Source organism: Akebia trifoliata, chromosome 4, assembly GCF_017979445.1.
Source record: "Akebia trifoliata isolate Shusen 1 chromosome 4, ASM1797944v1, whole genome shotgun sequence".
NCBI classification, from domain to species: domain Eukaryota; kingdom Viridiplantae; phylum Streptophyta; class Magnoliopsida; order Ranunculales; family Lardizabalaceae; genus Akebia; species Akebia trifoliata.
In genome coordinates, this window is record NC_141378.1 from 3,978,259 (window position 1) to 4,002,437 (window position 24,179).

Consider the following 24,179-nt stretch of genomic DNA (forward strand, 5'->3'; position numbering starts at 1 on the left):
TGCTATGTGGCATTTTCCTTTTTTTTTTTTTTTTTTTTTATGCCTGCCTTATATCCAAAACTAGTGCAAAGTGTTTTGACTTGCATGAGAATCTTGCATTTAGATTTTTCAATGGTCCAATGAGAGGTTGGGAACCATATAGGTTTCCTAGGGATCTGTAAAGATTTTTCCTAGAGACATCTTTCCATCCCAGCCATTTATTGGAATCCGTAATTCATCTCCCATTGGAATGTTTATTAGGTGTATGAGGATGTTGGATCAAACCTATATGATGGTAATATGCAGTTATTTGATGTATAATCTATATTAAAAACTCACCTTCTCCTCTTCCCCTTGGGCTGAGATTACTGTTAATGAAGAAAGCAATACTAATTGGTGAGGATGCAATGCCTTGGAATGGACTTTTGATCATCTGGTTGAGTCTACCAAAAGAAAGTCATTGCAACCCATAAAGGCCGGAAATTAATAGAAAATCATTTGATATCAATTCAGGTTGATAACAACCTTATGCTGGGGCTATGCTAATGTTCTCTGTATCGTTCCAATTTATCTGAGTCTCCGAAGAAACATGCTAGTTGAAAAATTCAAAAAGAGAGAAAGACCTAGAAACAATCAACAATGTAAGATTGGTTTTAGACATAATTGAATGGAGAACTTGACTCATTCCACAAACACCAAATTTTTGATAAATAAGGTAGAGATGATGATGAATCTCAATGAATTTAATGTATAAATAGTCACCTTAACACCTGTATGTTTCATACAGCCCATGGTCATTAAACATAAAAACATTCCTCTCTTTATCTCAACAGGTCATCTATAGCTATAATCCAATTTACTTTATTCTTTTTTCCCATTAAATATTTATAATCTCTTTAAGGTTAATCATTGTACCACGAAAAACAGTCTCTCTCTCTCTCTCTCTCTTTTCTTTCAAATGAGATTGTCGTATCCTTGAGCTTTATGATTGTTTCAATCAGGCTAGGATAATTGGTACAATATATTGATTATTTAGTGATAAATATATTATTAATTTCAATAGACATAGCTAGCTTTAATAACAGATTTCTAAAGATCAATAATTCTCTATATTTACATAGTTGGTTCATTGCATGGTACAAACATAATAATACAAAAATGCAGTGAACCAACATATAAAATGTACGAAAAAAAATATGCAAATAAAGAAACTAAAAAATGTTATATTATATTTAATTTAATGTACATCAGGGTGGACGGTTAAAATAATTCTGCCACAGAATTTTCCTTTTCTGCTGAGACATCTATGTAACAAAATATGGGATGTGGGAGTGGGGTTGTAAGAAGTGGAGTGGTGCTTCTGTTGTTTCTGGTTGACGAAGAAGAGGATCCCCCCCCCCCCAACTACTTTGCCAATGTTTGAAAAAAATTATATTTTTTAATTTATATGTAATTTCTCCATTTTATGTTAGTTTGCAGTGTTCACCGAATCCATTAGAAAGATTTTATCAAAATTGTCTATGACATTGTTGTAATTTGTAGTAGTAAACCCATCCAATGGTAATTTGTAGTAGTAAATATCGCAAATACAGCCTTGCCCAGGACGGTCATGGGGAAATTTATAACCGAAATCCTTTTTATCTAGCATTAACTTGGAATCATGTGCATCTAAAACACCTTTTACTAAGATCAATATAGGTGTAAATAAACCTAGAGCAACAGCATGATGAACCAAGAAGTCTCTGACATCAACTCACTTGGTTTGGTAGATTCAACTTGTTTTAAATTGGTTTTTGTGTTATTCAGGATACCTAAATGATCAATAAGAACTTAAATCTAATTCGGCCAATTCAAACCATACACGGCACTTGCCGACCGATTCTTGAAATTTAGAATGATTCGAGGAAAAAGACATGTCCTCGATCATGTAAATACGAAATCTAAGAATTGGAATTTATCTTCGAGAGATGTGTTTTTAGGATACGTATAAATCTCAACTATTGGATTTTAATAGGATATCTCCGGATTATTCTTGAATATTCTTGACTTACTAGATTAATCATGTAATCTTCTAGATTAGGATAGTTGAGACTTTCTAGATTATTCTTATAATATTCTAGATTAGGATAGTTGTGACTTTCTAGAATATTCTTACAAACTTCTAGAATAGGATAATTGAGACTTTCTAGATTATTCTTGTAATACCTATAAATACCCTATTGGGGCATTTGTAATAACTATCTAAGAATTCTCAATCAAATAAGATCTTTACATAGTATCAGAGCCTCAAGGCTAACGCCACCCATTTCTTAACGCTAGCCGATCACACCTCCACTACAAAAATTTTCTTTCTAAGTCATGGCCTCTACTCCAACCACACCGTCATCTACCACCCCCCACCCCATCGTTATTAATCCTCTAGACAACACCACACACTTCATTGCTATTAATGTTTCGGCACAAGCACCTCTAAAACTCACATCCACAAATTACACCGCATGGAGGCTCCAATTTCAAACGCTTCTCATCGGCTACGACTTACTCGGATTTATTGATGGAACAAAGCCATGTCCACCTTCCACCATCATGCAAAACGGTGTCTCATCACCCAATCCAGATTATCTCTTATGGATCCGTCAAGACCAACTCTTGCTCAACGCCATCATCGGTTCTCTCACACCGTCACTAATCCCATTCATTGCTACTGCAAAAACATCCTATGATGCTTGGACGACTCTTTCCAACACCTATGCTAAGCCGACTCGCGGTCGCATTCTCGGTCTCAAGAGTCGCCTCACCAACCCCGTCAAAGGTACTCAGTTTATCACTGAGTATATGCAAAATATCAAAACCACTGTTGATGCATTAGCCCTTATGAACGTCTCGGTTGATTCTGAAGATCTCGTCATAAAAATTCTTAATGGCCTTGACGAGAACTATAAAGAATTCTCTAACGCTATTCAAGCACGAGAAACATCCATCTCTTTCGATGAGCTACATGAGAAACTGCTCAACCATGAAGCACAACTGGCGGCCAAAACAGATTCATCTTCTCCTATCCCTGCCACAGCTTTCCCTGCTACTCGGTCTTCCCCACAGAGTTATGCTTCATCACCCCAACCATCGCGTGGTCTTCCCCGCTCCTTTAACCAACCTCGCGGTCAGTCAGCCCGATCGTCACATGTCTCCTTGACATCTCGGCCTTCATTTCCCGTCAACAATCAAGGACAACGCCCGTATCTCGGTCGCTGCCAGTTGTGTGAACAACACGGCCATTCCGCAAAACGCTGTTCCTTTTTCAAGCATATTCCATGGACTCCCACTGTCCAACAGTCACGTCCCCGGCCTCGTCCAGCCTATACGCCGCCAAGTGCTCACACGGCCACTCATCCATCAGCTTCGTCAACACCATCTGAATGGATCTTAGACTCGGGCGCCTCTCATCACGTCACTACTGATCTTGCGAACCTTTCGCTTCACTCTCCTTATGATGGTTTTGATGACATTGTCATTGGTAATGGGAAAGGCCTGGTCATCACTCATACTGGCTCCCTAAATCTACCCACTTCATCCTCATTATCCTTCCCAAATACTCTTTGTGTTCCAACTATGACAAAAAATCTTATCTCTGTCTCACAATTATGTAACACTAACAATGTTGTTGTTGTCTTTTCCATGTCTGGCTTTCAGGTGAAGGATCGTCAAACGGGGGCCCTTCTTCTCCAAGGACCGCATAAGGACGGAGTTTATTATTGGCCGGTCACGATGGGCTCGTCAGCTCCACCACGTGCTCTCTTGTCTGTCCCTCACTCCCTGTCTTTGTGGCATTCCCGTCTTGGTCACCCATCCCACAAAATTATTCGTCATTTAGCCTCATCTAATGTCCTTTCTTTATCTTCCCGTCTTCTATCAAACTTTTCTTGTAATTCTTGCAAAATTAATAAAAGTCACAAGCTTCCATTTTATGAATCTACCCTTTCATCTTCAACACCCCTTGAATTAATTTTTTTTGATGTGTGGTCTTCTCCTATTCTCTCCGTTGATGGATTTAAGTATTATGTTGTTTTTGTTGACCACTTTACTAAGTACATATGGTTATATCCTCTAAGACGAAAAGCAGATGTTCTTGAAACCTTTGTCAAATTTAAGTCTCTTGTGGAAAACTACTTCAAAACTAAAATAGTTACCTTATACACAGACAACGGGGGGGAATATATTGCACTCTGTTCCTTTCTTGCATCTAGTGGGATTACACATCTCACAACACCTCCACATACTCCCGAACACAATGGCTTTTCAGAACGTCGACACCGTCATATTGTCGATACCGGTCTCACTCTCCTCCATCATGCGTCCATCCCCCTTACTTTTTGGCCCTTTGCTTTTGCCACAGCTACCTACCTCATTAACCGCATGCCTAAAACCAATCTCTCCATGATGTCTTCATTTGAAAAATTGTTGGTCATCCCCCTAATTTCAAAAGCTTCGTGTCTTTGGCTGTCAGTGTTACCCATGGTTGCGTCCGTATACCGCTCATAAATTGGAACCTCGATCTCGTGCTTGTGTCTTTCTAGGCTACTCTTTAACACAAAGTGCATATATCTGCTATGATCAATCTTCTTCCAAAATATTTACTTCTCGTCATGTTGAGTTCGTCGAAGACGTTTTTCCATTTTCCATACCCGTCTCATCTGTCCCACCCTCGAGTCCTTCGTCATCTTCTTCTCTTTTCTTTAAAGCCCCGTCTACCTCACGTGGTGGTGCGGCCAGTTCGTCTCTCTTGCTCAATGATGAACCCTCATCCTCGGTCTCGCTCACGGCCTCCAATGATGATTCCTCACCATCGAGCTCTTCCTTTGTCTCTCCCATTCCCCCTATCACTTCCACCTTGCCCAGACCCGTCTCCAATAGCCACCCTATGCTCACCCGCTCCAAAAATAACATTCACAAGCCGAATCCCAAGTATTGTTTTATCTCTTCCCATCCACCTATTGACTTTGAACCCACAAGTGTAACTCAAGCCCTTGCTAATCCACGATGGCGCTCTGCTATGTCCACTGAGTTTGATGCCCTCCTTCGGAATGGTACGTGGGACCTTGTTCCTTCTAGTGGCTCGCAAAATATAGTTGGTTGTAAATGGGTGTTTCGAATCAAGCGCAATCCTGATGGATCTATTGACAAATACAAAGCTCGCCTTGTTGCCAAAGGTTTTCACCAACGACCCGGCATTGATTACTATGACACTTTCAGCCCGGTTGTTAAGCCCACTACTGTTCGTCTTGTTCTGAGTCTGGCACTGTCACGCGGTTGGGCTCTTCGGCAACTTGACGTCAATAATGCTTTCCTTCATGGTCATCTTGATGAAGAGGTCTATATGGCACAACCACCTGGCTTTATTGATGCCAATTTTCCCTCTTATGTTTGCAAACTAAAGAAAGCCATCTACGGTCTTAAGCAAGCACCTCGGGCGTGGTATCAAGAACTTCGTAGCTTTTTGCTTCAATTGGGCTTTGTTCATGCCCAGTCGGACACGTCTCTCTTTGTGTTCAACCACAATGGTCTCACTGCTTACTTCCTGGTGTATGTTGATGACTTAATTATCACGGGTAGCGATACTATTTTTGTTTCTCGTGTCATTGATTAGTTGGCTGCCCGGTTCTCTATCAAAGACTTGGGATCGTTATCTTACTTTCTCGGTATCGAAGTTCTCTCGCACAAAAACTCATGCTTCCTGTTCTAACGGAAGTACATTGTGGACTTACTTGCGCGACACAACATGCTCTTTTCTAAACCGGTTCAGACACCTCTTGTAGTTGGTACTATACTTTCACCTTATGATGGCTCTCCCCCCACGGATGCCACTTTGTATCGACAGGTTATTGGAAGTCTTCAGTACCTGCTTGTCACGCGCCCAGACATTGCCTTCGCAGTTAACAAACTCTCACAATTTATGCATGCACCGTCTGAACGTCATTGGGGTGCTGCCAAGCGTCTACTCCGCTATCTAAACGGTACTCGTGATCTTGGACTTCGCCTTCGTGCCAGCTCTTCTCTGTCCCTTCACTGTTTCACCGATGCTGACTAGGCAGGGAATTCTGATGATCGCACATCTACAGGGGCCTATGTTCTCTTTCTTGGTCCTAATCCCATCTCGTGGAGCTCGAAGAAGCAGCGCTCTGTCGTCCGCTCCTCTACTGAAGCTGAGTACAGAGCAATTGCCTCTGCTGCATCGGAAGTTCAGTGGGTTAGGTCTCTACTTGCTGAACTTGGGGTCTCACTCCCCTCGCCACCAGTTATTTATAGTGATAACATTGGTGCAACGTACCTTTGTGCTAATCCCATTTTTCACTCTCGCATGAAGCACATCTCCATTGATTATCATTTTGTCCGGGATCTTGTTCAACGCTCTATGCTTCGCGTGTCCCATGTTTCTTCCAATGATCAGCTTGCCGACGCTCTTACAAAGCCTCTTTCTCGGACTCGACTGCGTGACTTAGTTTTCAAGATTGGTGTTTCCTCTGGATCACCATCTTGAGGGGGCCTAATAGGATATCTCCGGATTATTCTTGAATATTCTTGACTTACTAGATTAATCATGTAATCTTCTAGATTAGGATAGTTGAGACTTTCTAGATTATTCTTATAATATTCTAGATTAGGATAGTTGTGACTTTCTAGAATATTCTTACAAACTTCTAGAATAGGATAATTGAGACTTTCTAGATTATTCTTGTAATACCTATAAATACCCTATTGGGGTATTTGTAATAACTATCTAAGAATTCTCAATCAAATAAGATCTTTACAGATTTTGTGTTTGCAAAGTCGGGATCATGTGTTTTCTCTTGAGTCATTCTTTAGGAGTGACCAGAACATGACCCTTTCTTTCCCGTTAAAATTTGAATCAGCATTTGTATTTTTATTTTGCTTTTGAAAATTTTCAATGCTCTTTACTTGCTGTTGGTAAGTCAATTAGGAGAAAAAAGCAATTTCATAACGAGTTTCTTGCTGAAATCCATTTTTTTTTTCTAATTATATGTATAATTATTTTGACTTCTAATTATAAGATTGATATTCTATTTAATTTATTTTTGCATTAACATGTAAAATTAGCTTTTATAACTAATTATTGACTTCTAATTATAAGAATGCAATGTAACTATTTTTTCTAAAAATTGATCATCTTTAAGTTCTGTAACCTAGTCAATCTTAGCTTTAGTCCTTTGGCTTCAAAACTTGAAGAAAACTCATGATTTTATTCTAAAAAATAAGTTCATCTTTCTCAAGCTTTTAAATCAGTTCAATTTCTTTCAATCCATCAGACTTCAAACTTTAGAAGAAAAACCCATTACCATCTTGAAGCTCTTCAACCAATTCTGCAATATATCGGTTTCAATTATTTGAAAAAAACTTATTTTATACCTAGAAATCAATTGTCTAGTATTTTCCCAAAATCCTTATCTTGTTCTTGAGTTTGGAAGATTGAAGAAGACAAATCTTAAAGTTGAAGATGACTGGTTTTGGGGAGAAAATAAAAGACCATATAACTGGAGTTCAAGATAAAGACAATTTAAATCTTAGAGCATCTCCAATAGCAATGCTATATCTGCCTCTTCCAATTCTCTTTTTTAAACAATAAAAGTGAAAAAAAAAATTATATCATATTTAACACATACCTCCCCAATACTTCAGTTAAAATAATGTTATTGATATGTTTTAAATGACAATTTGGTAACATAAATAATAAAAAAAGGAGTAGTGTTGGGGTGACAAATGGAGACACAAAAGTGACAAAATGATGTGGTGGAGCGCACATAATGATAGTTGCTTTTCCGTGAGATACGAGTAAAAAGCATCTACGGTCATGTGCACGCCCCACATCATTTTTGTCACCCGTATCTCTGTTTGTGTTATTCCAACATTTTCCATAATAATAATAAAAATACTTTTTTTATGCGTTTAATAAGAGTTTGGTAAAAATAATAATTTAAAATACACTTTTTCAAACAGAAAAGACAATTGGGAAATTTTGAGATATTTTAAAAATAATGTCAAATATATAACATAGTTTTTAATATATTTCTTTTTTAAGAGTCCATATGACACTTGCATTGGAGAGTAATACAGCTGTATGACCCGTTTCAAAATAGTAATACCATGGCCAGCTTCAATCCCTCTTCACCAGTTTTAGGTTATCAAGGTATTTTGTTTAACCCTGTGTTTTGTATAACTAGAGGACTTGACAGAACAATAGTAATACATCTATTTTTTTTTTTGTTGCAGACCATCCATCACTAGAAAAGAAGAAAATGTGAAAACAAAAAGCATTAGGAAAATCCATAACATGGACAATTCGTTAAGGATAAAATTCGAAAACACGAATGATTGTAGTGGTGAGAAGACAAATTTAGATCAGGATGATCTCATGAGTGAACTTCTAACCCAGGTCAGTTTTTATGTGATTCAGTCATCTTATATTTTTCTCTTTCAATTGTAGCGGATAGCAAGCAACTGTATTTCATCTCACAATTTTTTATGTTCTACTACAGCAAGGAGGGAGCATGACAACTTTAACTTTCATGGGTATAATGTTTAAATGTTTGAGTTGTCATGATCTCTCCATTACAACATGGTTACTCTTACTCTTACAGTTGAAACTATTCTTTCTCCATTTCAATTGAGGAGGAGTCAATTCAATTGTTTATACTTTACCTATTTTTGCATACTAATACTTTCACTTCTGAATTTTTTTTATTTTTTATTTTTTGTTCTAAAAGAATCAGGTTTCCAAAGAAGACTGTAGGCTGAAGGGAGGAGAAATCATCTGCATTGTGTAAAGGTATATATATATATATATATGCAACATTTTGATTGTAAACAAGTACTGATTTGATGAATTGGGTTGTGAAACTATCATTCATGTTGATCGTGCCTCTACATACCTGAAATGTCTTTCAAATTTCAGTTTTTTTCTCCCAAGTCATGTACTGATGATTACTTACGTGATCTTTTAATCAAAATGTCCTAATTAGAACAACCCAAAATGGAAGAAGTCTATGGGAGTGGGATAATGAATGGTGCGTGGGTTTGCAGTTTTGATTAGTTCATAAATTAGTTCAATTGACTCCAACATCTTAGTCCAGGTCAATAACAAGACAGATATTATTTTGATTTAATTAGAAATACAATTTATTTAAAAGTAATTAAGTGCTATAATTCATTATAAAATTAAAGGGTTATTGATGGTGTTGATTTGGGTCGGGTCGGATAAACGAATCCTATCACTCCATGCGATGTTGGGTAGAGTAACACCATATCAATTGTTGAAGTTTTTAAAGTTGTATTTTATAATATATTACCTCCACCATATTTTAGGATGACTTTGTGTTTTTTCATCTTACTCTGAGCATTGACACAAATTAAATATATAGGAGAGTGAACATTCAAAAACCATGATTATTCTCCTGTCATATTAAATGCATTTTTATCAGAATGAAAAATACGTTTTCAATATCTGTCAACCAAGATTTTGAATTAAAAACAAATTAAAGTTAACAGTGTTGAACCTTAAAGCAATGGTTAAGTTGGTTTTATGAATAAGTACGTGGAAAGGGCATGTGTGATGCATGTTATGCTCGTATACATTGCCTTATCATTTTACTTCCGTAGATATCTTATTGTTAAAGGATGAGTTAGTTACAATCTTAAGATTGAAGATGAGTTGTTTCGAGAAGAAAAATCACAGGCTTTGGCTAAGGTTGAAAACAAGGGAATTTGAGTCATTTCCTATTAACCTATCTGAAAAGACTGAGGTCAAGGGGGTATGTTATCAGTTTAATTTAAAATATAGAGGGTATCTCAAATATTCACCAAAAGGTGGAGGGGTATATCTAAATCACTTATTATCTTAATGATCAATTATATGATTTCATTTAAAACTATAAACAAAATTTGCAATGGCAACTGAAAATAGCTACAATGATTTTTTTAATTTCCCTTAATGCTTCTGTTGCAGGTTAATACAAAAGATTATAAATTTACTTAAATATCAATCTTACAATTAAAAGTGATAGTTAGTTATAGATATCACTATATTTAAATATAGATTCCGACGAGAAGCTTGTAATGACAAAAATTAAAATTTTCCAAATTGATTTACCAGCAGCAAGTAATGAACATTGAAAATTTTCAAAAGCAAAATAATGATAATAATAATAAATCAAAATACTAATTCGAATTTTAATAATTTAAAAAATATATATATATATAGGAAGCACCGATGCCTAGTTTTAAAATTGTGGTTATTGTTAATGGAGAGAAAGTCTTCATTATTTCATCATTTGACTCTAAATATAGATAATAGATCTTTAGAAACCTCTTATTAAAGTTATTTATCAGTTAATAATTTATCTTTACCAAATAAAAAATATATTTTACCAATTATTTATTTTGATCGAATCAATCATAATGCTGAAGACAAGACCTTTTTCATGAAAAAAATGAACTCCAATTTCTTGATACCAACTGCTTAAAGGAGATAATAAATATTTAATAAAGAAAATTGTATTATTTTTTATTATTTTTTTAAGTAATAAATCTATTTTTAATGGGATTAATAACTAGATACTGGTGGTATCGACTTGAACTTATATCGATCCATGGATTTTATCACCTAAGTTAACTGGTTTATTGATGACCCATAGACATAAGGAGGTGTATATCCGATCAATACTTAATGAATCTTATATTATTCATGTGCTCATATCGGCTCTTATCATCTTAATTAACTTTCGTTTTGGTTTTTTTATAATTTTCTACTTGCATGTTCATTCAAGCTAACGTTGTGATCGACCCGAATCAGTATCAAATATTTTTCTATTAATTTGCTGCTTGTTTAGGTTGCATTCGCCGCCTTTTGCGTCACATTGTCAGATATGGTTAAAAGTCCATTCCAAAGAGGTGTCAACCTCACCAAGTAGGATTGTAATATTAAATAATTAATTAATTAATTAATATAGTCATCTTGATCCGAGTGAAAATTCAACCTTTGAACACTCTTCACGTTGAGGATATGTATGATTTTGCATAAAAATGATTTTGATAAATGAACTCTTAGGTTTTTTTTTTTTGTGTAAAAAATCATTTTTTTTTCAGTAAAACTTATTTTCTCCCTAAAAGAAAATGTTTTTCCATCTTACTCTCTAAGAAAATTATTTTCCCACATCTTAATGTTATTCTCACACGATCTATGTATCTATCTAATAAAATACAGTAATTCACACTTTAACATGATTATGTCCTACCCTATTTGAAATTTTAATTATATTTAAAAAAAATTACTTAATGGATCCCACGTGAGAGATTTATTTCTAATTAGTAAACTTTTTCGTCTTAATCTTATCAACCAGACAATATAACACTGTTATCTTCTGTGTGTGAGACTAACAACCCAAGGTTATGTTAATATGTGTCTCAAACACTTGACAATACATTCAAGGGTTTGTCTAAAACATCCTAAATAATAACAGAGTCCGACTAATCTTATTTATTTAATAATAATAATAATAAAAACCTTATATGCTTATCCACCATCAAAACAAAATCTCAAGATTTGTTATGTCTTACTAAGACTCATTCATCGGCCCAAAAAAAAAATCTCTTGAGATTCATAACAAATCTTGATGTTTTGTTTAACTGTGGAACAAGTCTTAATGATTCCTTTTTGTCTTTATCAAGTTGTTAGTGATAATAATATGGCACAATTAACCCCCCAAGTACAACCAACTTCCTTCCATCTTATTTTTATAAGCTTAAACTACTCTTTATCAAACATCCAATCACCCCAATCACAATTACCAGATCCATCCTGCTTTATCATTTTGTGGGCCCTAGTCTATTTAATTGGGTGCATATAATGACGTAAGCCTCTTGCACTGGCAGCGAGAACTCATTATTACTCTTTTGAAAGGAATCTCCAACCGCCACGACATATTGAACTCATTACTCTTTTGAAAAAGGAAACAAATCTTCAACAACCTGCAGAGAGATTCTACCAATCAAAAAACAACACAAAAAAAAAACGAGAGAGATATTTAAAGTTTGTCAACGGGTAGGCTCGGGTCAAACTGGCCTAACTTTATTCTAACCTAAACCAATCCTAAAGGTGTCGATTATACTCTAGACCAGTCCTATGCCACCGTTGAGCCTAATTAAGTTCAAGTTTTTTCCTAATGAATTTGGATTGATTTTATTAAATTTTACACATTTTGAAGTTAATTGAAATGGTTTTCCTTCAAAATTAGGTTGTGATTTCCATTTAATTGGAAAAAGATTAGAGATGACAATAAAACTTTCATTTTAAAAAATATTTTAGTTATTTTATAAATTATCATGTATTTAACACTTTGATATATATATATATATATCTAAAGGATAGCGTTCAATGACCAACTTTTTGGCAAAACATTTTTCAAAACATGAGTTAGAAGTTTTGGAATGGGCTGATTTTTGGTGAGGATGACTCATATCTAAATAGTCCATTTAGTAAATTTTTTCTTTATGAATGATTCATGATATAATATTTTTGAAATATCCAAATTACTTATTGAGTTTAAGAATAATTATTAATGAACTTGATGCTTTTAAGTCATATTTAATTTTTATTAAATTGGATAATATTTTAATAAAAAAAAATTATTGAACTCGACAATAAAAATATTGAACTAGATGATAAAAAGTGGTGAGTGTTCGACAATGAAAATGTTGAACTAAACAATAAAAAGTGATGAACTCAACACTTTAAATGTGATCTAGAGTTTTTCCTTTTTCTTTTTCTTTTTTGACTTCGATATTAGGTAAATCTCCTTGAATTACCAATAATGCATTAATCATAGTTGTAAAAAAAAATTTACAACGTAATCATTAGAAATTTTAAAATCTCAATTTTGTTCTTCATTTTTTTATATTTATAAATCATTGAAATAAATCAAAAAAATAAATCTAAAAACTCAAAATTAAGAGCATCATTCTCCAATCGTCATTTACCATAAAAAAAAAATCATCAAAAATAATCGTAATCGCTATTGAAAACCCTAATTATGTGAAGATGAGAAAAATGGTAGTTTGGATATTTCAAAAATATTATAACGTAAGATGAGGTCCAAAGACTATTAAGAAAAAGAAAAATTTCCTAAATGAACTTATTAAGAGACCGCCCAAAACTTAGAGACTATTTAGAAAAAAAAATTATGTGCCAAGGTCCTTTAAGTAATTTTTCCTACAATATACTAGTGGGGTGGGCATTTTTAGGTCTTAACCTTATCCAAATTCAATGTGTTCAGAATTTTTGAATCTAACCCTCACTAATCTTCGTTTTCTCAAGTAAGCCTAACTAGTGAGCGTAATTGAATTGATAGCCTTAGACACATCCCTTCACCTTTTGGTAAATTTTGAGATACCTCCTGTGTTTTTAAATTTGAATAATGATTTTCTGACCCCCCCCCCCCCCCGGCATACGCCCCCATTACAGAATCGTAGATCATTTGCTTCAGAATATGTAGAATCATAAATATTTTCTTGTGTATCACGATGCAAATGATCTACGGTTCTTTGATGTGGGCGTTAGATTATCACGACTCTTTAAATTATGTAAATCACTTTTGCACTCAAATTGATGAATTGGCATATGCCCCCTTGGCCTCAATCTACTCAAGAAAATTAATATAAAAAAAATCTAATATTAACTCAGGATATGTATTTTTAACTTATTTAATCTCATATTTATTTATTTTTCTTTAACATCTTGGAAAAAATCGATGTTTTTAAACTTTCACAAAGTCACAACTTGTTTGTGAGCTTTGAAGGTGAAAATACATATAGTCTAAAAATCTAGTAGAAGAGACAAGAAGTTTTTTCCAGGTTAAAAATGATACTTGGCCTGGTGGGAGGTTCAACAATTTTATGATAGAAGTTGAAGATGAGTGTGTTTTTAGGTCATTTTATGTTAATTTCTAATTTTTTATAGAAAACTAGAATCTAGGGGGGCATGTCATTATTTAAAAAACACAGGGATATCTCAAATATTCATTGAAAGAGGGTGTACTTTTAAATTATAAATTCGGAATTAAGTCATTAAAATGATCTTAGGGGTCATTTATTAAATTGAACAAATAAGTGTTGAAAGACTATAATTATTGAAATTGTATAAGCGTTGAATTCAAGTGTTGAGAATGTTGTCTGTTTGAATTGCATTGAACTAATTCAAATTAAACATTGTAATCACAGAATATTGTTTGTTAGTTACTATTGAAACTGATAAAATAATTATGATATTATTATCAATCACAATATATTCTATTTGATTGTTTTAACTATTAATTCACATCACACATAATAAAAAGAATATAAATGTAAAAGACAATATGTTTTAATATTCTAAATTACATACACAATTCATTGTACCTAAATTTTAAATTACAAGATAATAACTTATTCATCCAAATTTAAATATATTCATACAACACGCATGATCTTCTATTTCGTTGTAAGATTTTGAGCATCCTATCATCTTATTTCAAAGATGAAAGATCTTAATTTTGGATGAATAATTTTCGATGAAAATGAACGATGGATAATTATATAAGCACCCCACAAATTAATAAGGACAACCCACAACATAGCCAAATTTTTTTGTCTTATATGGGTTAAATTTTTTGGAATGAGATGATTTTTTATGAGGATGATCTATATGATCTAAGGATTATCCTTACCAAAAATCAGCTCATTCCGAAATTTCTAACAACATCAAAATTGATTTCCAAAAAAAAAAAATATTAGAAGATTTACAATTCTTGAACTTATTTTAATGGGATTATAAGTTTTGGAATGGGTTGATTTTTGGCGAAGATGATCCTTTTATTGTAGAGATCATCCTCATCAAAAAATAGCTTATTACGAAATTCAACTATGATGTAGATTGTCTTATTAATTTGTGAGGTCCTTTTAAGGATAAGGGCACACTTGTCCGTGTCAAAAAAGACTAGTGCTTACCATTTTAATGAATAAGTGATCCAACGTCATTTAATTTTTTTCACTTATTTTTCAGTCATAAGTATTGAAAATATGGACTAAACAAGTATATTGATTTGACAAAAAGTGTTAAAATTTTATTTTCAGCATTAAATGCTGAAAATAAGCGCAAACTACCAGTCCCTTAATTTTGACTGTTAGTTATATATATTAAAAAAAGGAAAAATGATGAAGTAGCATTCAAATTGACATCGTTTTAAATGTACCGGGTGTGATTTTTCATCCAGATCATGATTTTTAAACTTGTCCGAGATCAAGACGTATCGTTCGAGTTAACTCGATATTTGAATTGAATGAGACCAAGTCACAAAGTGATTTTTTTGACTGAGTTTTATGTCTCACGTTATATTTTTTGAGCTATCTCACGAGACGTCTCAAAAGTATCGAAAAATTTGTCCGAGACAACTCGATATCGGAATTGAACGAGACGAGACGCGATACCGAATTTAAAAACCATGAATCCAAATACGAGTAATAAGCGTCTCGTCCCAAAGGATGTTAATTTCAATGTTACTCCAACACGACTCTTAAATAAATTATAAGATAGTCAATGGTAGTCCAACACGACTCTTAAATTAAAAGATAGTTAATGTGAGAAAGATAGTTAACGTGAGATAGAGCTGGAATGCTCAATAGCCATCTAAAACCAGATTCCTTTCAGTGCCACGTGGTATCATATTTTGGGTCCACCGACACATATAAGTTTGTTTACTCCATTCCACCTCTGTACCACACGGTTCCTGTAGCACAGATCCAACGGATAAGAGAGGATCCGCTTCCTTCTATCCACTCATGGCCCTAAAATCAATCGGTTTGTCGATTTCTTTTATTCGTTTAATTATAACATTTTTTCGTAGAAAATGGAAATTTTCTAATAATTTACAATTGAGAAAAACAAAACAAAAATACGACGGAAAAATAATAGATCACCGATAATAATTCCTTTAGTGGCGACAAGCGATAGTCCCCCTTGGAATCCCTGCATCGCGAGGCACCAACTGTCCCTGCGCCATCAACGATTTGTAGATCTCGATGATCACCTTCTCATCATATTCCTTTAGTGGGATCTTACCAAACCCATATCCGACTGAACCATTATCTCCACCACCAAACCCGCTGTTAAAAGCCCTAGAATTGGCGAATCCCAGCATCATATTAACGTACGCATCTCGAAGACGTATGAAGAACTTCTTGGGAGAACCGAAGTTGAAGAACCGGAGTTTAGGCGTGATCTTGATCCGCCAAAACCGTCTCCTCCGGTTCGATCCCAAAGTGGCGACTTCGACCCGGTTCTTGCGACGCCTATTGGATCCACGAAGGCGCGCGTAATCTTTTTTCCTCCAGTACCCTTCGATGCCCTTGTAAAATTTAGAAGAGAAGCCTTCCATCCTCAGAGAGCGAGAGCGAGAGCGAGAACGAGAGAGAGAGAGAGTTGGGTGGGTGGGTGGTGGGTTTTTAATGAATCGAGATGGTCGATTTTAATATAGATAAGACGGTTGGTGGGTGCATTTAATTATAGCCACTCCACTGCACTTCCCCTCACGGGGAAGCGTTTTCCTGACTTTTTGTAATTTTCTGGAAATTTTGATATTCCACGCAAAGTAAAATGTTTGATGTCATCCAAAGAATTACCAATTAACTAACTCTCTGGGCCCACTAACACCAGAATTGATGCATCAGCTGAAATCAACCGTCCGTTTGGTTTGTTAAAGGCAAAGTGCCTAGCAAGTCGAAATACGACAAAAATTCAATTTATAAAAAATTTGAGTTTTATTTGATTTTGGATTGCAAAAAATTTAATAAATTAAAATTTTGCGGCCTGTATGCTTCATACATGTATCATCTATCTTATTTCAAAAATTTGGTAATATGACAGTGATGTTAACATTGATGAAAATGATGAAATTGGTGGTGGTGATGGTGATCGTAAAGGTAATGATATACAGGTGCTGGTAATAATGATGGTGGTGATAATGTCATAATGAGGATATTGAGGTTACTGTTCCATCGATTTAAAGAAAAACATTAAAGTCAAGGGACAAATAATCAATTTTAAAAATTAAAATATAATCTCAAATAAATATAGAGGACTATGTTATTACTTTGTCACCTAAAAAGTTGATTCCTCCATTATATTTAATCATAAAAAAAACATGGGAAAAACACTATTAAAACCTTTAAAACTACGATTTTGAATCAAAACCTTTAAAAATTTTATTCGATAAATTTAGACTTGGTAGGTTAACAGACTTTTTGATAAATTCGATCGAATTTATTTTAACCGACTTGGTAGGTTTCATATCAAATATAACAAAATAAATTCAATATATACCAATCATAAATTCTAAAATAATTTTAATAAATACCTATTGAACCAAACTCTCTCATAACCCCTAACACCTCCAATTGCATTTATCAAATCGATTTTGTAATATTCAACAATTATTTACTGAAATTTGTTTTGTAATGTTTGATGGAACGTTATCTTAGGTAGGTACATACCAAATTTGCTTAAAAAAAGATCAGCCTGAACAAAGAGTATGTGGAAATCAATTCAATTATTAATCAAAATTATTTGAAATTCAGCTTTCTAATTGCAAATAATCTGCCATTAGATTGCAAGAGCTGGAATTAAAGAAATGCATCCATTTAACTATCATTTAAGGCTGTAAAGCTGCATCTACTACGCTTCGAAAGATAAGTAAATCTACAAACGAAAAAAGGAAACACAACGAAGACCCATTTACAGAGAAAAACAAAAACATAATTCTTTAAACCCTAGTTTTCTTAGTTGCAGGCTTCAACTTCAAAGCCTTTTTCTTAGGTGACGAAACCTTCTTCAAACAATCTGGAGTCTTAACTTGTTTGAGTGACTTAATCTTCTCTGCCTTCACCGCTTTCTTCGCCTTTGAGACCTTTTTAGTCTCTGGAGTTGAAACCTTACTCACTCTCTTCGTCTTAATCAGCTTCTTTGTATCCTCTTCGGTTTTCTTCTTTTTCAGCTTTTCCATGACTTCAAGACTGACCAAATTCACTTTTTCAGTTGGAGAGATCTTAAACGAGTTCTTGACCTTCACCAGCCTCTCTGATTTGGCGAATTTCTTCAATTGGATTGATAATAATTTCTTGAAATTTGGGGGGAGTCCAGTTTTGTATTTCTCCTCGATGAACTTGGCGATGGCTTGTTGGCTCGAACCCGTTCGATCTTTCAACGAAGATATTGCCTCAGTTATCATCTGTAACACATCATACAATTTTTTATTTTTTTTAAAACACAAAATTTGAACGAAATTGAAGAAATCGAGAAGAGAAAAGAACCTGAAAGTAAGGAGGATGGAGGGGTGAAGGGATCTTCGTTGTCTTGGTGTTGGCTTTTGGCTTTTTTTCTGAAATGGGCTTCGACTTTGCTGATACAGGCGCGGTTGCTTTCGCCATTTTTTTTTTAATTTGGAGGGAAACGCAAGGAGAACAAATTTCAAATTGGAATTGAGTTGGGCAGAATTTATAAGTATCACAACAACCAAACCAAAACAAAACAAAACAAAACAAAACAAACAAAAAAAACAATGACGTGGCGAAATATCATTGGATTGTTTTGAGAGTAACGGATCCCGTTTGGAAAGGTATTTCTGATCATCTATTATAGAGATCCGACGGTCAGTATTTGAGACCTTAAAAGGTATAGTTGCCCGAAAATCAACTGGAACCCGACCCTAGCCCAATAGATCTGCTGCTGGGCTTACAATTAGCCAATTTAGTCACGGATGACTAAAGTAAAACATGAAAGATCAAGCTAATTTGTATTTAACAAATGATAATAACACAAATAGCTAAATTATTGTTTCCCCTTAAAATTAAAAATTAAATAAAAAATACCACAAACTATGAGAAAACTACGTCGACTGCGATGGAGGTGGACAAGAGTAGTATTACGTGCCACAACTTGGAGAAGATAATGGCTGAAAAGTATTAAAGAAGCCAGCCGATGGTTGGTGGTGATGACGACGGGACTTGTTCGCATGGGTACACTCAAGCTAAGCACATTGTGCAGTATGTCGTTGTTAAGAATAATGGCATTCTTAGACAACAAAGCGGAAAGTATGTAAAAACCATAGTTGAAGGTAGTTTGACTGGATTCCCTACAATGCTATCTACAATTAACATGAAATACCACAAACAACAATCATAAATAAGCAAAGGGTAACATTCAACCACCAACGCCTTTATCTTATATGATTCAAAAAATTTGGATTGGGCTAATTTTTTTGTGAGGTTGATCGTTATAATAAAGAAATCATCCTCACAAAATACCAACTCAATCTGAAACTTTTACCTCATCAAAAGTGATTTAGAATTGTAGACCGTCGATTTTTTACTGTTAATTTGTAAACCACTTTTGATGGGGTTAGAAATTTTAGATTGGATTGAATTTTTTTCAAGGATGATCTCCTCGTCGTAAAGATCGATGAAGATATCACCTTTACAAAAATCAACATAATCTGAAACTTCTAACCTCATCAAAAGTGACTTAGAATTATGAATCATTAATTTTTTATCATTAATTTTTAAACCACTTTTGATGGGGTTAGATGTTTCAAATTGGACTGATTTTTGTGAGGGGGATATCCTCACCGTAGAGATCGGTTATGAGATCATCCTCACAAAAAATTAATCCAATCCACCAAAGCATTTAAGCCATAAAAGATAAATTTTTGCTCCATAATGTTGATTTTCGAATGCTACCCATAAACAAATTTAAAATGGATATAGAAGTCTTCATCTTAAAAGAGAATAAAAGTTCTTAACCATGACATCACGCTTCATGTATTATGATCCTAAGGTTTATATAGAAGGTGTGTTATTAAAAAAATTAGTATTTCGAGGTGACAAAGATTTGATTTTATTTGCAAAAGATTTTGTCGTTTACATAAACAACCAAATCTTTTTATTAATAACCTTCTTATTTTGTTTGTAGGAAACATTTTGCCAAAGATGCTGAGTTAATAAATTTGAGATTTAAATGGGTAAAAGTGAAAAAATAAAATATTTGAAAGAATATTATTTTAAAAAAAATCTTTAAAGTTAAAAAGGTCAAAATATATATGGGTCAGGTTCAAGGGCCATATGAGAAAACGTATGTAAAAACTTTCGTTTTTAATAAAATTTTAAAATATGGGTTAGAAATTTTGGATTGAGCTGATTTTTTGTGAGGATGATCTCTATGATGGGAAGATCATCAACAAAAAAAAAATCAGTCCAATCTGAAACTTCTAACCCCATTAAAAGTGATTTGGAATGTGGACCGTCGATTTTTTATTAATTTTTTATCATTAATTTGTAAATCACTTTTGATGGATTTAGAAATTTCTGATTGAGCTGATTTTTTGTGAGGATGATCTTTTCATCCTAGTGACCATCCTTGCAAAAAATCAGCTCAATCCAAAACCTCTAACTCTTATTTTGAAAAACGAAAGTTTTTTCATATGTTTTCTCATATGACCCTTGAACCGCCCCTATATATATATAATAAAGTTAAAAGGGTATTATTGAAAAATGAATTTGATAGAGATGAATGAGAGTAAAGACAGAGAGAAGAAATAAAATGGGTTACTGCAGTTGAGGTGACCTTTATCCCCCCACAACTAGATCCCACTCTCCACCAAAAGATATGTATCATTACATAGATAAGCCAAAAGATTTTTAAACCTTTTTTAATTATTAAAAACTCCCATTTTTGTTTGCATTAATGATTGGGTTGACAAAGGATTTACTGTGAGTCTGAAGGAAGGTGCACATATAATTGTAGATGTATTTTGGTGTAATACGAATAAAAAACATCTACAGTTATATGTGCATCTCCATGTCAAAGTTGTGAGAATTATAGTGTAAATCATGTGTTACCCCTGCACTACTCTTTTGTTTTTGACATAAACTTTCACAACTCCGCTGCACAACATACCATGACCATCGCACACCTTGCAACTTTAGTGTCATGAACTCAAAATACTCTATTCATAATCACAAAATTATTTAAAGTTTTTTAAAATACATAAAATTCTTTGAAGATTATCGATTAGTTGCAAAATATGATAGTAAATATTTTAACTTATTACCCTCAAAATTTTATATTCCCCAAAAATTTTCCAATTCTTTTACTAAACTACCATGAATTTATCCGAATTAATCAAATTGACATCCCACCAAATAATTACCGAATCCAAACTCTTTTATTATACTCTATGGGTATGATTATAACAATTAACCATATTAAGAAAAAAATTCAAAATCTCTAATTATACTCATTAAGAATCGAGCACTAGACTGCTAAAGACAATTTTTTCCCGCAACCTTTCTTCGCAAATTCATAACCCATTTAATAAAATAAATCAAACGAAACCTCTCCATGGGAAACCATAATCTCTTATTGCAAAATTTAACAAGGAATTTCTAAACATCTCATCAAAAATAAAAATAAAAATAAAAAAGACTAATGATTCCCTTAATTGAAGATGCTAATTACAATGACCCTGCCAGTAGCCACTACAGTGGAATAGAGATTTAACAGAGAGAGGAGTTGTGGACATTGAAAATGGAATAAAATTCTTTCAACTAAGAATCAAAATTGTGCCAGAAATTCAGGATTTTTATTATCTGAAGTCTAACAACTTCTCTACCTTCACCAAATTCCTCCTGACGTTTTCTTCGTCTATGAGACTTTTTTACTGCTTGGAGACAAGACCTTAATCAAGATCTTCGTCATCTTTTCCATCATCTTCAGTTACGATCAATTCAAATGTTTATATGATAAAGCGAAAAATCTGCAAGACTTATGATCGTAGTAAGTGAGATAAACTCTATAAAAATTAATAACAATTAACATGAAATGCCACGAACAACGATCGATCGTAACTAAAGAAATACAAGATGGACAAAGAAACAGGAGACTCCATCCTAAAAGAGACTACAATCTTAAGCATGCCATATATCATGTTTCATGCTACAATCAGGAGATTTATATAGAAAAGTTAGTCATTAAAAATTTATTAGTATTTTGAGGTAATATATATATGACATTTAATGTCACAAGATTTAGTAAGATTTTACTACTTGTAGAATCATTTTTCATTAATAACCTTCTTATTTTGTTTTAATATAATTTAGGGTGAATTACATGTGACATTTAATCTCACAAGATTTGGTAAGATTTTACTACTTGTAAATATCTCTATAATTTACAACAAACATGCATAGTTAATCAATTTCCTTTTGTATTTATTACCAAACATACCAAAAGATTATGGTAAGATTTTACAATTTGTCAAATTCTTCTCAATTAATAACCATCTTCTTTTACTTCTAACAATAATTTATCCAAATAAGTGTAGTCAATTAATAAGTTTCCTTCTTATTCCTTTTTAACTACACAAGCCAAAAGATTTTAGTAAGGTTTTACAATTTGTTAAATCCATCTCTCTTAATAACCATCTTATTTTGCTTCTAAAAAGTATTGAACCAAACATATGTAATCAATTAATAGGTGTCCTTCTCTATTCTTTTTCTATACAACCCAAAAGATTTTACAACTTGTCATATCTTGCTCTTTGAATAATCTTCTTAGAATTTTACGAGAATAACTTCTACCAATATGTTGTTTTAATTTCTTGAAAGAATGATTTTCTTAAATGTAATTTTTGTTCCTTTTTTTTTTCTGTTATTTTTCAAATCTCATATATTTTTTACTTCAAATGTTAGGCACGTAGCGCTTTGGGCATTTATGAGGGACCTGTCATACTCGTGTGTTTGGTATGTGGCAATGAATTTGTGGTTCTTACACACTTCCACGTCAAGAAAGTGTGATATGAGGTACAATGTTGAGGTCACTCTTGAATGATTCATTGGTTTATGGTTGTGTGACTTTATTTTCAATAATGGTATTTTATTTTTGGTGGTGGAAATGTTTTTTTTTTTTTTTTGTCAATTAAAATTAGAATTTTATTAAACATGTTACATGGATCAGGTCAAGTAACCTATTTGATAAATGGGTCATGTTTGAATTTATATTTTTGACACAATTATTAAATGGGTTGGATTTGGATTTGGTAAATTTTCATAATAGCCTTACCTCAACAGGACACGATCTAACCCATTGCCACTCTTTTGTGAGGGATGTGGAAAGAATGAAAAAGAGAATAAGAAAATGAAAAAAGATTTTTTAAACTTTTTCAAAACAAAACAAAATAAATAAATAAATCTTATCTGATTTGTTGTCCATACATTGTTCAAAGCTTGAGCGAATTATAAAACAAAATTACCTTTTTCCCTTATGATTGAATTTGATAATTAAAAGAGAGAGAGAATTAGTAACCCCCTACAATGAAGTAGTTTCACATGGAACTTTAATCTATGATGAAGAGTTGTTTAAACAACCTGATAAAACCCCAAGACAAGGAAAAGTATGTGAGAACAATGGTTGTCGTGAATAAGATGGATTTCCTAAAAATATACCTTCAAGTAAAACATGAAATGTTACGAACAACGATCCCAACTCATTAAAGAAAAATATGAAATGGAGAGAGAAATCTCCAACCTAAAAGAGGTTGTAACAAAGAACAATGGGGGGAGGGCGCAATAAATGGGCTAAATTGTATGGCTTGATGGATCTGCATACAAGGCCAAGTTCAACACTTGAAACAAAATAAAAAAGCCCAGTCTAACATAAAAATATATATTTGGGCTTAGTTTTCATATCAAGTCCAGCCCATTGTGCGCTGGGATTTAGGCCGAGGCCAGTCGCAGACCTATAGATAGGAACAACATTACAGTGGGGCAAAGCGAGGGCTCATGGTAACTTACAAGTTCAATGGATTGGTTCTTGTTTGTTAAGAAAGTACCAATTCCTATAAATTTTGATTCTTAAGTGGACTTATAATTGGCATAAAAAGTTTAGTCAGACTAGCCTGTCTAAATTACTAAGATTTCAAATCTTACTAAGGGTTGTTGGGCCCACATTGTCAATTAATCCAACACCACATGCCCTTGTTTGCAATCTCACGTTTAATTCTTGAAAATTCATAAAAAAATTCATTTTTTTTAAAGAAATTATTATTCTCCAG

At 33.6% G+C, this 24,179-nt stretch overlaps 2 protein-coding genes, 1 long non-coding RNA gene and 1 other non-coding gene across 4 annotated transcripts; 1 reads left to right on the forward strand and 3 right to left on the reverse strand.

Annotated features, from left to right (window-relative positions):
* Positions 1–467: 467 nt before the first annotated feature.
* LOC147403081 (U6 spliceosomal RNA) lies at positions 468–568 on the reverse strand. Its single transcript, XR_015178165.1, has one exon. It is a non-coding gene; the product is annotated as a U6 spliceosomal RNA (small nuclear RNA).
* Positions 569–7,129: 6,561 nt separating this feature from the next.
* LOC147403082 (uncharacterized) lies at positions 7,130–8,967 on the forward strand. The gene is made up of 3 exons (XR_015177199.1): positions 7,130–8,179; positions 8,263–8,425; positions 8,757–8,967. It is a non-coding gene; the product is annotated as an uncharacterized LOC147403082 (long non-coding RNA).
* A 7,043-nt stretch (positions 8,968–16,010) lies between these two features.
* Positions 16,011–16,454, reverse strand: LOC147403083 (uncharacterized). The gene has a single exon (XM_086437543.1). It carries the CDS (start codon positions 16,452–16,454, stop codon positions 16,011–16,013), a length of 444 nt encoding a protein of 147 aa, XP_086293669.1.
* Positions 16,455–17,706: 1,252 nt separating this feature from the next.
* Positions 17,707–18,545, reverse strand: LOC147403084 (uncharacterized). The gene is made up of 2 exons (XM_086437628.1): positions 18,385–18,545; positions 17,707–18,302 (listed from the first exon to the last, which is right to left on the reverse strand). The coding sequence occupies exons 1-2, from the start codon at positions 18,499–18,501 to the stop codon at positions 17,838–17,840; spliced, it is 582 nt and encodes a 193-aa protein (XP_086293754.1). The 5' UTR covers positions 18,502–18,545; the 3' UTR covers positions 17,707–17,837.
* Positions 18,546–24,179: the final 5,634 nt, after the last annotated feature.